The sequence below is a fragment of the Apodemus sylvaticus genome, chromosome 1, assembly GCF_947179515.1.
Source record: "Apodemus sylvaticus chromosome 1, mApoSyl1.1, whole genome shotgun sequence".
Taxonomy (NCBI): Eukaryota; Metazoa; Chordata; class Mammalia; order Rodentia; family Muridae; genus Apodemus; species Apodemus sylvaticus.
Genome location: NC_067472.1, coordinates 182,050,328 through 182,066,232, shown reverse-complemented (window position 1 = coordinate 182,066,232; position 15,905 = coordinate 182,050,328). Strand labels below are relative to the sequence as shown.

The 15,905-nt window shown below is 53.3% G+C and overlaps 1 protein-coding gene across 2 annotated transcripts; it reads left to right on the top strand.

Moving 5' to 3' along the window:
- The first annotated feature begins 5,920 nt into the window (after nucleotides 1-5,920).
- Nucleotides 5,921-10,283, top strand: Sbsn (suprabasin). 2 transcript variants are annotated; one of them, XM_052179478.1, is made up of 4 exons: nucleotides 5,921-6,283; nucleotides 9,045-9,116; nucleotides 9,237-9,281; nucleotides 10,138-10,283. In XM_052179478.1, the coding sequence occupies exons 1-4, from the start codon at nucleotides 5,930-5,932 to the stop codon at nucleotides 10,159-10,161; spliced, it is 495 nt and encodes a 164-aa protein (XP_052035438.1). In that variant the 5' UTR covers nucleotides 5,921-5,929; the 3' UTR covers nucleotides 10,162-10,283. The 2 variants fall into 2 exon arrangements, with proteins under 2 accessions (XP_052035438.1, XP_052035428.1); XM_052179468.1 differs by having other exon boundaries at nucleotides 5,921-7,762.
- The last annotated feature ends 5,622 nt before the right edge of the window (nucleotides 10,284-15,905 follow it).

Here is a 15,905-nt window from a genome sequence, read left to right as displayed (position 1 = left end):
CTCCTCCTGGGGGTGTCTGGACTCTGATGTCTGGAGCGGGTGGGGGCTGCAGTCTGCCTTTCCCCTCCAGGGCATCAGACGCCCTTGCCCACCAGGGTGGGAGGGACAAAGCAGGGTCAGGGCTGAATACTTCTGTTCTGTGCTTTCTACTATCTTCCTCGGGGTCGGGTGTGGGGGCTTCCCCAAGAATCTAATGCTGTGACTCTTTTAGGCGACGGCCTTCTCTGACTATCTTTAATGAAGCAGCTCTCTGAGATGACCTTAGCTTGCTCATATTTCTTTTTTTGGGGTGGCCTTGAACGCATACAGTTTAATTGGGTGATCCAAGGGTTATATACATATAGTTTTGGAGAACTATATCCAGGGAGGGGGAAAGGTCGTTGGTTCAAGGCTGAGGGTACTGAGATCCCTCCTTTGCATGGCTGTGAATTCCAGGTGTTATACTATGTGACTGACTACCTGTGACTGCCTGGTGGGAGGTCTCAGGCCTGTGGATGACATGCTCTGAGGCAGGACCGGAAATAGGGAGGGAGTTATCCCACTCCAGCTGGTCTCAGGATGAGATTCTAATCTCAAACGTTTTGAGATTTCCAGGGTTTGGAATGCTCCACCTCTCCAGTTCTATGCCGCACATACTTGTGCTCACACTTAAATAAATAATACATTTATGAATAACAGATTAAAAATAACAATACCATTTTTTTTTAAAGTTTTGGCTTGAGGTTGAGTCACAGAGCACTTAGCTATCGTGCCTAATAAGAATTCTGTTATATTAAACTCGTAACCTATCTGACGCTCATGCCTGGGTTCTTACCATTGGCTGAGTGTAGGAGATTGAATCCAGGTTTTCACATAGGCTAATCATGTGCTCGACCATAGAACCGCACTCCTGCCCACACAGACCTTAAACCACACGACTGCTAACAACTGCTCCCGATCATCTATGCTGTTGAAGACATGGAGCATGTGCTGGCACTGGGTTAGCACAGATGTTCAATGTATTAAAAAAAAAAGGTCAAGTACCTGGGGGATTGATGCAGGGGTCCAATTTGGGGCCAGCCTGGACTACATAGGCTAGCCTGGACTATTCAGTGAGACCCTGTATCCAAACAGACAAGGGACTGGCGCGATGGCTCAGTGGTTAAGACTGTTTAATGCTCTTTCAGAGGACCTGGGTTTGATTCCAGCACCCATAGGGCAGCTCACAATCTTCTGTAACTCCAGACCCAGGGCATCTGACGCCTCAGATACACACTGACATCCATCAGGCAAACTAGCCATACACATAAAAAATAAAATTATTAAGAACAAACAAACCCATCCCTCAGTATCTAGGGAGCACAGGTAAGTCAGGTGTGTCTGAACGTGTAACAAGCACACCTGGTCCCCCATCCCCTCAATTCTTTTCCTTTATTTTCTCTTATTTGCTGGAAATCAAACCCAGGGCCTTGGGCATGCTAGGCAAGTTTTCTTCCACTGAGACACTCTCTGGAGTTATTTTAATTTTATTTATTCTCCCCTCCATTTCTCTGTGTGGATGCCAGAGCACACCTTGTGGGAGTTGGTTCTCTCCTTCCATGCCATGGGTCCAGGATTGAACTCAGTTCCTCAGGCTTCGCAGCAATCACCCCATTACCTACTGAGCCAGCTTGTCAGCTCCTGTGTAGTCTCTCATGCCCAGCCTCGAAGCAACCTCTAAGCCATGTCTCCCCACAGCAGTCTGTTCTTTTCCTTGGTGTTTTCCTGCGTTTAGCACCTCCGTGTCCTGTTGCATGTCACCCTCACCGACTGTGTATCTGGGGAGGTGCTGTATCCAGAGCTATGTCTCCACATCTGGGACAGCATCTGCCACAAACTGGGCCTTCTCTTTCTTTTAAAACAGTACTTATTTTATGTGTCTGAGTATTTTGCCTGCCTACATGTCTGTGCACCATGTGCAATTCTGGGTGTCTTTGGAAGCCAGAAGAGGGTGCTGAGACCCCTGGAACCCATGTGGATTCTGGGAATTAAACTCAGGTCCTCTGTAAGAATAGTCCACACCCCTACCCACTGAGCCTCTTCAGGCCCGTTCTTCATTTCTTGAGACAAGATCATGCTGTGCTGCTGAGGTTGGCCTCTAAGTTGCTCTGATCCCTCTGACCTCGGCCTCCTGGCTGGGATTACAGTTGCATACCACCACACAAGCCTTACAAAGCAGGCTTTCAACAAGTGTCTAGCAAAAAAGCAAGTGAAAAATGTCCCCTCCAGCCCCAGGGCTCGCATGAGTGTCTGTGACTCATTAACATGTGCCTTCACCTGCAGGGCCAGTTGACACGCAGCTGTGACCAAGGGGGTGTGAGGCTTTGCTACAGATAGGAGTCACCATCCTAGAGAGAAGGGTGGAAGCCCAAAACTCAATCAATGACATAACCTCTTCCTTCCCCAAGTCCCCACCGAAGCTTCCTATGGGCTACATATAGAGATCCTGTTGCATAAAACCGAAGCCAGAACCATATCATGCAAGAACTGGCCATGGGACAGGGGTTGGCAAGGCCCTGGAGAACTAAACTAAAAATAAATTGGAAGAGACAGGCATGGATCTGTGATTGCAGCTACTTGGAGGCTGACGTAGGAGGATCATACAGAGTGAGTTCAAGGCCAGCCTGGTCACCTTAGTTTCAGAATAAAAACATTTAAAAAGGTCTGGGTTTTCTGGCACATAGCACTTGGAAGTCAGAGGCAAACAGATCCTGGGAGTTCGAGGCCAACCTGGTCTACATAGTGAGTTCCAGGGTAGCCAGAGCTACAAAGTGAAACCCTGTCTCAAAAATAAAAATGAAAAGAATGTAAAAAAAAAAAAAAGAAGTCTAGGATATCTATAGGCTCGCACACATGAGGGAGCGGTGTGTATGGGGTGGGCCATCCAGATGTTATTGGACAAAGCTTGGTTTTGTGTTGTGGTGCATATGTGTCAACTCTGCCCCTGTGAGGCTGAGGCAGGTGAAGAGTTCAGTGCTAGCCTGAACTACATGTAGAGATCCTGTCTCATAAAACCAAAGTCAGAAACACATCAAAACATCCCCCAGGGCCGGGTAGTGGTGGTGGTGGTGGTGGTGGTGGTGGTGGTGGCGCACACCTTTAATCCCAGCACTTGGTAGGCAGAGGCAGGTGGATTTCTGAGTTCGAGGACAGCCTGGTCTACAGAGTGAGTTCCAGGACAGCCAGAGCTATACAGAGAAACCCTGAAAAACCAAAAAACAAACAAACAAACAAAAACCAAACATCCCCCACCCAGAGGTGGGCATGGTGGTTCGTGCCCGTAATCCTAGTACTTGGGGTGCTGAGGCACGTAGATTGCTGTGAGTTTCACGTCATCCTGGGCTTGTGTGAGACTCTAGCCTAAACAATAATAAAAAAAAAAGGACCAATAACTCCCCCAAACTCTGGTGTTAGAAGTGACAAATCTGATTAATAGAAAGAGAGGAAACAGAGTCACCAGCTCTTCTCCCAACGTCTGGTTTAGATCAATTTTATGGGCAGATCTGCCAGATACCAGGGAACAGAAACATATTCTAGCAGTGTAGCTGCTTTTCTAACTGTAGCAGATCCTAGTCTGAGCTGGGAAGCCCCGGGCAGTCCCTCTGTAGAGGGGGTTCTGGGTAAGGCTATGACACTCTTGGGTGGGCAAACACCACGTGTGAACATGTACTACATCTTTGGGGTACTGTAGCATGAAGTGTGATATCCTTGAGTCTGAGCTTCTTCCGCTGACTTTGTGATGAGAGAAGTCATCATTCCATTGGCAAATGGCGACAGAAAGCTGAGAAGAGGGGCCAGTGGAGGGAGGGAAGGATGAAGAAGAAAATACAGGGTGATGGTGCTTGCCTGCCGCGGCCCCTGAGGATCAAGGCCAGCCTCAGATACTTAGTGAGTTCCAGACCATTCTGGGCTACCGGAGACCCTGTCACAACAAAACAGGAAAGATAGGATACCTGTGTAACAGGGTAAGCTGAACCTATCTATCTTGGGATGGATGGGATTCTGACACCCCCACCTCCACGCCCCTGGCTCCCTTCTCTGCTTGGGCTCTGACTCTCCATCATTAAGGGATGCTCAAGGCTGGAGTGATAGGACCAGGATCTGCCTTTGTCATTGGAGTGTGACCCTGGGAAACAGATTCACTTTGCAGAGCGGTCCTATTAGCCACCTCTGCTGTAAGCTGCCAGAGTTGGGAAGGCACACGCTCCTGGGTCCCTGGTCCTGGAATGTTTGGTTCTGGGTGTGGCTGTTGCTTCTTTGAGGGGACCACCTCATGCTCCGGTTTGAAGCTGACAACACGTGCTGGTTCTCAGCCACACCTGGGCACCCACACAGATAACTACCTCCTCCACTCATGCACACCCGCATTCCTCCATGCCTCAATATCCCATTACTCCCTCCTCGCCCAGCCTCACCTCACCGTTGGCATTAAAACCTAAACATCTACACCACACACACACACACACACACACACACACACACACACACACACACGCGCGCGCGCGCGCACACAGCACCCGACTGTTGCCCACCCACTGACTCTTGTTTGCCTCCCTCTAGACCATCCATCCCCCAGGTCGACATACTGGGGAAGATCCATTACCCGGCCTTTCTTCTAATGTCAGACTTCAGCCCAGGCCTGGCTCGCATGTGCTTCCCGCATACTCTGAGGCAACAGTACAGTGCTTGGGGCTTCAGGTCAGGCCACTGGAGGCCGCAGGGGAGGAAGAGAGGAAGGAATAGGTCCTGGCCCCCAGCCCACATGTTTGAGGCAGCTTCTGCTCCACCTGCTCTCCAAGCCTCTCCCCAGGGCTGCCTCGACCTGCTTTTCAGGTACCACTGCGTCTTTTCCCAGCTCATGGCAATCAGCCCCCAGCCCTTGCCCAGGGATTGGGAGGAGAGAGGCCTGGATGCTGTCACGAGCATGTGATCCTGGTTCCAAAATTTGACCCCAGGTAGCTTTGGGGACCCAGGTAACCCTTCTCGCCAGCACCCTGCGAGATGGGTTTAGGCTTAGACTCTTCCCTTGGCTTCTAACCCAGCCATGAGCTCCATCTATGAATATACTTACTGGGCCTCAGTTAATGTCCTGCAAAATAGGGCCAGAGCAGTATCCAGTACAAAGGGCCTGATTGCTAGAAGTGAACAATCTAGAAGGTGAGACACACTGTTAAAAATTAAAAACAATTTCAGATGGCAATAAGCTCTATAGGAACAGAAGGGTGACGTCATAGACCACAATTATCATCCCTGTCATACCGCGCTGTGCCTGGGGGGTGGTCGGGAAGGGCTTTCTGACTCGCTGGACGTTTGAGCCAGGTGTGGAATGAGTGGAGACAGCTGGGTCACACTCTAGCTTCCAGGCATGTGCAAAGTTCTCAGACAGCCATGGGGGTGGGGTGGGGTGCTGAGGAGCTCGGACAGGGGACTCCCAAGAACAAAGCCAGGCAGCTCCCTCACTCTTGGTGGTGGTGGGGGGTTCTCTTCTCCTTGTCTGCCTTCCACTCTCCACTCTTCCAGAGTTATCCTGTACAGCAAGGCCTCTAAGAGGGCTGACAGGGTGGTTAGGGATGGAGGGTGCCTGAAGGTGCATGCAGAAGGAAGAAGGATGGCCAGTGGGGGGGGAGGAAAACAGGAGGGGGCTGGGCAGGGCACCCCTACTGGGGTGGAGGCCCGAGCAGGTTAAAGAGCAGAGAGGCACGGATCTTGTCTGTGACTCATGCTCTCTTCCTCCTCCTCCTCTTCATTTCTCAATCCCAATGTCTCTGGGAAACACCCCCTGACTGGACCGAAGTCAGATCCTCACAGGAGGACTGAGTCATGAGGGGTGGGGAGGAGGGAGGGAGGGGAAGGATAAATAGTGGCCTGGCTCCCCGGCCTGGCTCTGCATCCTCCCTGCCTTCCCAACAACATGCATCTCGCCAATGTGCTCAGTTCCTGCTGCCTCTTAGTGCTCCTGGGCGCTCTGGCGACCCGGGCAGCCCGTGAAGACCCCGTTGAGAAGGTCATAGAAGGGTTCAGCCGAGGGCTGAGCAATGCAGAGAGAGAGGTAGGCAAGGCCCTCGAAGGCATCAACAATGGAATCACTCAAGCCGGAAGAGAAGTGGAAAAAATTTTTAATGAACTTAGCAACATGGGCGGCCATGCCGGCAAGAACGTGGAACATGGCTTGGACAAAGTAGCCCACGGTGTCAACAGTGGAATCGAAAACGCAGAAAAGGAAGCAACGAAGTTTACCCATGGGGTCAACCACGCCGCTGGACAGGTCGGGAAGGAGACAAACAAAATCATCCACCATGGGGTGAACCAGGGGGCCAGCGAGGCAGAGAAGTTAGGTCAGGGGGCCCACCATGCTTTTGGTCAGGCTGGGAAAGAGGCAGAGAAGTTTGGTCAGGGGGCCCACCATGCTTTTGGTCAGGGGAGTAGTGAGGCAGAGAAGTTTGGTCAGGGGGCCCACCATGCTTTTGGTCAGGCTGGGAAAGAGGCAGAGAAGTTTGGTCAGGGGGCCCACCATGCTTTTGGTCAGGCTGGGAGAGAGGCAGAGAAGTTTGGTCAGGGGGCCCACCATGCTTTTGGTCAGGGGAGTAGTGAGGCAGAGAAGTTAGGTCAGGGGGCCCACCATGCTTTTGGTCAGGCTGGGAAAGAGGCAGAGAAGTTTGGTCAGGGGGCCCACCATGCTTTTGGTCAGGCTGGGAGAGAGGCAGAGAAGTTTGGTCAGGGGGCCCACCATGCTTTTGGTCAGGGGAGTAGTGAGGCAGAGAAGTTTGGTCAGGGGGCCCACCATGCTTTTGGTCAGGCTGGGAGAGAGGCAGAGAAGTTTGGTCAGGGGGCCCACCATGCTTTTGGTCAGGCTGGGAAAGAGGCAGAGAAGTTTGGTCAGGGAGTCCACCATGCTTTTGGTCAGGGGAGTAGTGAAGCAGAGAAGTTTGGTCAGGGGGCCCACCATGCTTTCAGTCAGGCTGGGAGAGAGGCAGAGAAGTTTGGTCAGGGGGCCCACCATGCTTTTGGTCAGGCTGGGAGAGAGGCAGAGAAGTTTGGTCAGGGGGCCCACCATGCTTTTGGTCAGGGGAGTAGTGAGGCAGAGAAGTTTGGTCAGGGGGCCCACCATGCTTTCGGTCAGGCTGGGAAAGAGGCAGAGAAGTTTGGTCAGGGGGCCCACCATGCTTTCGGTCAGGCTGGGAAAGAGGCAGAGAAGTTTGGTCAGGGAGTCCACCATGCTTTTGGTCAGGGGAGTAGTGAAGCAGAGAAGTTAGGTCAGGGGGCCCACCATGCTTTTGGTCAGGCTGGGAGAGAGGGAGGCAAACTGGTACAAGGGGCTAATCAGGGACTTAGCCATTCTGCAATGGAGGCACAGCAGTTTGGTCACGCCCATGGGCATGGCTACTATGCTGCAGGACAGACTTGGCAAGAAGGGGACAGAGTGATGTATCCTGGGGTCAACCAGGCTGGGGAGGAGATGGAACCGTCTGGCCAGGGTGTCCTCCATACCGTTGAACAGGCTGAGAAGCAAACAGAGAAAGTGGCTCATGGGGTCCAAACTGGGGTCAACCAGGCCGGGAAGGAGGCGCAGAAAGTTGGCCAAGGGGTCAACTATACCGCTGGTCAGGCCGGAAAGGAAACGGAGAAGCTGGGCCAAGGTGTCCACCATGCTGCTGGCCAGGCCGGGAAGGAAATGAACAGGTTGCAGCAAGATGTTCATAATGGGGTCAACCAAACCAGCAAGGAGGCCAACCAGCTGCTGAATGTAGGTGAACAGAGGTGGGGACACTGGGGAGAAGGGGGCTGTGGGAGGGAAGAGGCTAAACCTTTGGGAAGCCGTAACACTGGGTTCCCGTCCTTCCTTCTCCACCTCCATTACTACAGAGCTGGTGGCCAGCTGGTTTAGACCATCTTGTCTGCAAAGTTTCCCCCAGACAAGGGGAAAGGGACCTAGTCCTGCTATCAGGGAGCTGTCCTACATGAGGGAACCTAACCTGTTCTCTCTCCTGGAACCAGGAAATAGTTCTGCTCCCAGGCACTGTACAAACAGATAGTGGCTGAGAAAACCCAGAGTTGGGGAGGAGCTTTGGTGACAGGCTCGGCTGTGTTCTGTCCTTGTAACAAGCCTCTGAGGTGGTCAAGAGGAGGGTGCTGACTCTAACATTTAGATAAGGAAACTAAGGCTCAGAGAGGCCAGGGGGACTTGCAGAGGTCAATGAAGAGTGCTCAGTGAGTGAGATACAGGCTGGGACTTTTCTTTCTTCCTTTGCCTTTCCAACTGGGTGGCGGGTGAGCTTCTGGAGGACTCTCATGCCCGTATTTGTAGAGGGAACAGATGCTGGAGACAAGCTAACATGCAACACAGCAGGCACCAAGGAAGTACCTGGGGTCCACCCAGTAGCAGGCTGACTCCTGAATGGCCCAGTTCCCAGTTCTCCACACTCTGAATGAAGAGTTGATGCAATCAGAAAGCTGGACCCTGAGGATGGGTCCAGGTCTCAGAGCCCAGAGCCACATCTGCTGTCTGGAAGGAGCCATGGAGGGCTGGGTGGGGAGGAGGGAACTGAAGAAAGTCCTGAGTGGAGAATAGGACCCTGAGTGAGACACCCAAGAGGACTCTGGGAGAGGATCAAGAGCCTGTGAGGGTGGGGTGCCAAGGGGTGGGTGTGGTCCATGCTGAGTGATGTTCTGGGCTCAAGAGTAAGAAGGAACTGAGTTAGGCTTGAGGCTACATTGTAGCAAAGCGATTAAAAAATCAGGGCTGAGGGTGAATGATGGTTCTGGTATTTGTGTGGGTCCTTTGAGTCCTTCTGCAAGCTGCAAACATTTCCTGAATGCTGAATTTAAAGAGAGCTTGGGTGAGGCGAGTCCACAAGAGGCAGACGTCCTTCCTGGAGTTCTGTCCACCTCTCAATCAGCTAAGGAGGCCTGAGGATCAGCTAAGTGCCCACTCCAGACCCAGTCATATTAGAAGGGGTGGGCTCCTGGCGAAAAGGAATGTGGAAATGGGTCAAGGGGTGATAGTGATGATCTGGGTCTGTCAACAGGGGTCTCACCAAGGTCAAGGAGGGTACGGAGGCCATCACGGAGGGGCCGCAACCACTACAGTAGTATCTGGGGTGAGTCTCTGGGTGTAACATGGATTTGGAGCTGGGAGAGGGGAGCAGAGCCTGCTTGAGATTCTCCCAAGGATAGTGGTTGGGTGAAGGTCAGTGACTTGCTTTATCCTTGAATTCCAGGCCTCGGTCAACAAGCCATTTATCAGCTTCCCAGCTCTGTGGAGGGTGAGTGCTGCATGACCTCCAGTCCCCTTGAATTCCCTTCCCATAGCCTTCTTGCAGTCAGCATCCTGTTGGACAGACTCAGTCTCTGTAGAGACCATCCAACCAGTTCTCCCAGCTCTGCTTAGGCCTTTCGTCACCCACTTGCAGCTTTTGGGCCCTTTCCAGTCCCAACTAACAAACATCAGCTGACAGAAATCACCTCCAGGGCACTGGAGCATCTGGGAGCCAAGGAGGGTGGGGATGCTGAAACAGTCCCTCACCTGCTCATCTGGGCTCCTCACCATCTCTCCTCCCATTCCCAGTGGCCAGCTGCCTCTTCTTACCGCCCTTCCGGCGGATGCCTCTGCTCCCCTGCCCTGCTGCTTTGCACGAGTGAGCTGAGCAGTGGTAATTTGGTTTGGCAGGTAGCTCCCTGCCAGGCTGAGAGCGTAAATCCCTGTGGAAGTCTGGTCCTTACTCCAGCTTTGTCTTTGTCTTTTTATTTTGTTTAAACATTTGAAATCATATGTGTGTATGCACTATGTCTTGGATCCCTTGCAGCTAGAGTTACAGGTGTTTGTGAGCTGCGGGGTGTGGGTGCTGAGATCTAAATTTGGGTCTTCATGATTGAACAGCAACTGCTATTAACTTAAAGCCCAGGACCCAGGGTTCATCACAGCTCCAACTCAGAGTAGCAGAAGGTTCTCTGAGGTGACACACACAGGGCTTCCCCTCTGTAGAATACCCACCCCCAGCTGGTCTCCCGCAGGGGGCTGGTTCCCCATTGTTCCAAGGTAAACAGCTGGTCTATCATTTCTCAAAGGTGAAATAGGAGTCCAGATGTACCTGCATTTAATGCCCCTCCTCTCTCTTTCAGAGTATCGCCGCCATCATGCCCTAAACTGATGCCCAGGCAACAGAACATCCCTGTTGTCACACCAGCTGAAACAACCCAGAGGAGCGGGGGCTTGGGGAGAGCTTCCTGGGTGCCCTGGACGGCTGTTTTGAGCTTTGTGAATAAACTTGAACACACTCTCCCTTTTCACCGTGGTTGGCTGTGCTTCTTAGAGAGGGCAGAGAGAGCTGGCATGGCGGGTTTGTCCTTTCTCTCGTCGCTTGATGGAAGGATCTAGGAACTTGCCATCCAGGAGGGAAAGAGCTGGAGACTGCATGATGATTAGTTTGAAGAGGGCAGTTCCCAGAGGCAAGCCACCCTTGGCTGATGTGCAGCATCTGCACTCAGTTGGGAAAGGCAGTTAGGAAGGGAATCAACCACTGGGGCGTGTGTGGTAGCCAGGTTGGAAACAATGGCAGCTTGTGTCTGTTGTGCAATGGAGACACACTGGGCTCTTTCCAGACATGATCTCACCGAATCCTCCAACCACCCAGTTAGGTAGAAGTTCTGTCATTATCCCCAGGTACTAAGGACTCTCGTGGAGGGAGGCTTGTACTATCGGGAAGCAGTGGTCAGTCAGTGGAGGGGAAGAGACAGCCTCGGAGCTCGGAGCTTTCTCCTTTTTAGCTGGAGAGGGTGAGGCAGCCAACTGGGGGAGAGCACCAGACAAGTGGAAGGGTTTCTCAGGGAAAGCAGAGAGCAGGTGAGAGTCTTTGATGGGTGGGAGAGCAACTCAGAAGGCTTCAGATCCCTGAACCGCTGAGGCACAGAGGGATGACCAAGGCAGCCAGCCATGGCTTTCTACGAAGCACAAAAGCCTGTAGTACCTGTGTTGGTTGCAGGAGGATTCCTCAAGGTGAGGGCGCACTGGGCACTTTCACCAGAAGCAACAGGCCTGCACCTGAGTGCTACTCGACTCTCCGCACAGGATGCTGCCTCACACTGCCCCTGGTCTCCCTGCTGCTCCCAAGTCCCAACCACTGCAGTGGCAGTGGCAGTGGCGTGGGTGGGTGGGGGTGGGGTGGGGGGCAGGGAAGCTGCCTGTAGGATTGCCTTCTCTAGTGTCAATCAGAGGCACAACAGGCAAAGTTGGCAGTCTCTTTCCAGTTCTTCAGCTCCACCCACTGGACGGATGCTGGGACTAGGTTATGCTGAGATGTTTGCACTAGGGAATTTGGCTTTGCTGGGGCAGGCCTTAAACCTTGGAAAGCCTAGGCCATAACTTAGTTACAGAGAGCTGAGCCAGCAGGAAACACCCCCTTAAGGACAAAACACCTTAGTGCACAATAGAGGAAATATCCCAGACAGTTACTGCCCCTTTCCCCTCTGATTTTAGAGGTAGAGTAAACCTTTAATCTCAATACCTTGGAGGCAAGAGGCAGGCAGATCTCTGTGCATTTGAGGCCAGCCAGGTCTACAGAGTGAGTTTCCAGGCCAGCCAGGGAGACACTGTCTTAATTTTTTTTAAGGGTATTATCATTTATAACATCTGAAATATTTTGAAAATGTTTCAGACAAGAGGATGAAAAAGATTTTTCAGCAGTGGTGACTTCACCCCTCAGATCCTCTCATTATTGTCTTAAACTTGCTTTATGCACACACCCAGCCATCTAGCCCCAGAACAACAACCTTCACAAAACAAAACTGAAAACATGTACTTATTTATTTATTTTTGCATGTGTGTGTGTGTGAGTGTGTGTGTGTGTGTGTGTGTGTGTGTGTGTGGTCCTGTGCATGCTACACAGTACTTGTGGGGAGGTCAGAGGACAGCTTACATACGGGGGTCTACTCTCTCATTCCACTGTGTGGGCCTCAGGATCAAAGTCAGGCTACCAGGCTTGGGTGCAGTCTCCTTTAGGTGACAAGCTATCTTGCTTATCATTATTATTTTATGTCCTAGTCAGGGTTTCTATTCCTGCACAAACACCATGACCAAGAAGCAAGCAGGGGGGAAAAGGGTTTATTCAGCTTACACTTCCACATTGCTGTTCATCACTGAAGGAAGTCAGGACTGGAACTCAAGCAGGTCAGGAAGCAGGAGCTGATGCCGAGGCCACGGAGGGATGTTTGTTACTGGCTTGCTTCCCCATGGCTTGCTCAGCCTTATAGAACCCAAGAATACCAGCCCAGGATGGTACCACCCACAAGGGGCCCTCCCCACCCCCTTGATCACTAATTGAGAAAATGCCCCACAGCTGGATCTCATGGAGGTACTTCCCCAACTGAAGCTCCTTTCTCTGTGATAACTCCAGCCTGTGTCAAGTTGACACACAACACCAGTCAGTACATTTTATTAATTTGTTTTTTGAGACAGGGTTTCTCTGTGTAGTCCTTCCTGTCCTGAAATTCACTCTGTAGACCAGGCTGGCCTGGAACTCACAGAGATCTGCCTGTCTCTGCCTCTCAAGTGCTTGACCAGCTCAACTGCTGTTTCTTCTCCTCCTCCTCCTCCCTCTTCCTTCCTCCCTCCTCCCTCCTCCCTCCTCCCTCCTCCCTCCTCCCTCCTCCCTCCTCCCTCCCCTCATTCTTCTTCTAATAGGCTCTCTCCATTTAGGCCACATTGCCTTAAACCCTCAGTTCTTGCCAGGTATAGTGGTACATACCTATCATGCTTATCCCGATGCTCAGGAGGTAGGGACAGGATGATCAGGGCAAGCCCAAGGCCATTGGTGCCAGCCATGTAGTCCAACCTCGTCTCCAATCAACATGAATCATGGTAACCACAACAGCAGAACCTCCGATCATCCTGCCTCTCCATCCTGATCACTGGTATTGCAGGCATGTGCCATCAACTATATATTTCCTTTAGCCCATTTCAAAATATTCCACAGATATCTGTGGGAGGCACTTTGGTAAGCAGGAGCAGGCCGGACACTTGATGACCAGCTCTGTGCTGGACTCGCGGTGATGGACCAGTCCCTTCTGGGAGGTGTCCTACAGCTCCTGCTTTCCAAAGGCAGTGCTCTTTAGGCAGCAGAGGACAACTTTGCAGGAGATGGTTCCCTGTACCCCTTGGGAGCCTGGGATTGAACTCAAGCTTGGCAGTTATCCCCCTAATTCATACTGAGCCATCTTGACAGTCGTTCTCTCTCTCTCTCTCTCTCTCTCTCTCTCTCTCTCTCTCTCTCTCTCTCTCTCTCTCTCTCTCTTGCATTGACTATTTCTCTCTCCTGTTTGCTTGCAGAGTAGCCCTGGGGGTACCAACTCCCAAGCCCCTCTTGCCTGGGAGAGAGCTGCTGCCCTCTGCTGGACGGCCCTCAGTCTTCCAGGGTTCCTTTGCTGTTTCTGACTTACCCTTCAGGTCACAGCTGCCTTGACCACGTTTCCCCCCCCTCCCCCCCCCCCCCGTCTCCCTCCCCCCCCCCCCCCAGTTGCTATTCTCTCTCCGGACACTCTATCTTGTGCCTATGGCAATTTGTAACTATATCACAAATGTTACTTGTATGACACTCACCCCCACCACCACCCAGTCAATGGTGAGGTCAAGGCCGGACCCAAATGTCTGACACATGAGCTAACCTAGGCCGTGCCATGGAATGAGAGTAAGTGAGGAACACTCTGCTGGGAAGGGTGGATCCAGGCCAGAAGCAACAGAGGAAGGGCCAGTTTCTGCCTATGCCTAAGAACAGGTGAGGAATTTGGGTGGGACCTCCCTGCTCGCTGCCACCTTTTATGGGTCCTGCCTGGGTCTGTGCTAAGTGCTTTATAAATATGATTCATTATGTCTTCACAAGTACCGGAGGCAGGTACCATCATTATCCCCTCTCAGATGATGGAGAAGAGGGAGAGAGTTGCCTAAGGCCACCCAGCCTGCAGATGGGAGCCCTTTCCTGCTAGCCATGGCTACCTGACAGGCGGCTTGCCTTCCTGTGACCTGCAGCAAGCAGGGTGGTGTGTGTGTGTGTGTGTGTGTGTGTGTGTGTGTGTGTGTGTGTGTGTCTGCACGCATGCACTCGGGCGTGAGTGTGTGTATGCCACACAGGTGTAAGCCAGGGTGTGGTGGCACCTGTCTAGTACCATTAATCCCCATGTAGGGATTATAGAGCTAAGGAAGAAGACAAATTATGAGTTCTAGGCCAGCCTGGACTGTGTTATAATACAATGTCTCAAAATGCAAAATTAGGAACAGTGAGATGGTTCAGCAGGTAAAGACTCTTGTTGCCAAATCTGATGACCTAAAACCAATCTCCAGGACCCACATGGTGGAAAGGAGAGAAACAACTTCCCCAAAGTGTCCTCTGAGTTCCTCATGTGTACACATACACATACACCATACCTACCTACACACACACACATACACACACACTAAATGCTTTTTATTTTTTAATGAATGCTTTAAAACAAATAAATCAAAACAAAAAGTAAAAAATTATCAAGAACAATAACAATTACCGAGAAATATCTCATCAGGCCACCAAGTCCTGCTGCTTTAGGGGCCTTCTCTGGGGGCCCTGCTCTCTGGGGTCCTGCTCTCTGGGGACCCTGCTCTCTGGGGTCCCTGCTCTCTGGGGTCCCTGCTCTCTGGGGTCCCTGCTCTCTGGGGCCCTGCTCTCTGGGGGCCCTGCTCTCTGGGGTCCTGCTCTTTGGGGGCCCTGCTCTCTGGGGGCACTGCTCTCTGGGGTCCTGCTCTCTGGGGTCACTGCTCTCTGGGGTCACTGCTCTCTGGGGTCCTGCTCTCTGGGGTCCTGCTCTCTGGGGTCCTGCTCTCTGGGGGTCCTGCTCTCTGGGGGCCCTGCTCTCTGGGGGCCCTGCTCTCTGGGGTCCTGCTCTCTGGGGGCCCTGCTCTCTGGGGGTCCTGCTCTCTGGGGTCCTGCTCTCTGGGAGCCCTGCTCTCTGGGGGCACTGCTCTCTGGGGGTCCTGCTCTCTGGGGTCCTGCTCTCTGGGAGCCCTGCTCTCTGGGGGCACTGCTCTCTGGGGTCCTGCTCTCTGGAGTCCTGCTCTCTGGGGTCCTACTCTCTGGGGGGTCCCTGCTCTCTGGGGGTCCTGCTCTCTGGGGGCCCTGCTCTCTGGGGGCCCTGCTCTCTGGGGTCCTGCTCTCTGGGAGCCCTGCTCTCTGGGAGCCCTGCTCTCTGGGAGCCCTGCTGTCTGGGGTCCTGCTCTCTGGGGGCCCTGCTCTCTGGGGGCCCTGCTCGCTGGGGTCCTGCTCTCTGGAGTCCTGCTCTCTGGGGGCCCTGCTCTCTGGGGGCCCTGCTCTCTGGGGTCCTGCTCTCTGGGGGGCCCTGCTCTCTGGGGTCCTGCTCTCTGGGGTCCTGCTCTCTGGGGGCCCTGCTCTCTGGGGGTCCTGCTCTCTGGAGTCCTGCTCTCTGGGGGTCCTGCTCTCTGGGGGCCCTGCTCTCTGGGGTCCTGCTCTCTGGGGGCCCTGTTCTCTGGGGTCCTGCTCTCTGGGGTCCTGCTCTCTGGGGGCCCTGCTCTCTGGGGTCCTGCTCTCTGGGGTCCTGCTCTCTGGGGTCCTGCTCTCTGGGGGCCCTGCTCTCTGGGGGCCCTGCTCGCTGGGGTCCTGCTCTCTGGGGGGGCCTGCTCTCTGGGGGTCCTGCTCTCTGGGGGTCCTGCTCTCTGGGGGCCCTGCTCTCTGGGGTCCTGCTCTCTGGGAGCCCTGCTCTCTGGGAGCCCTGCTGTCTGGGGTCCTGCTGTCTGGGGTCCTGCTCTCTGGGGGCCCTGCTCTCTGGGGGCCCTGCTCGCTGGGGTCCTGCTCTCTGGGGGGCTCTGCTCTCTGGGGTCCTGCTGTCTGGGGTCCTGCTCTCTGGGGGTC

Bases quoted from the DNA above. Each gene is read 5' to 3' on its own strand.
- Sbsn (XM_052179468.1), top strand. From the start codon at position 5,930: ATGCATCTCGCCAATGTGCTCAGTTCCTGCTGCCTCTTAGTGCTCCTG. The intron at 9,117-9,236 runs GTGAGTCTCTGG...CTTGAATTCCAG, and splicing joins CCACTACAGTAGTATCTGGG to GCCTCGGTCAACAAGCCATT. The intron at 9,282-10,137 runs GTGAGTGCTGCA...TCTCTCTTTCAG, and splicing joins GCTTCCCAGCTCTGTGGAGG to AGTATCGCCGCCATCATGCC.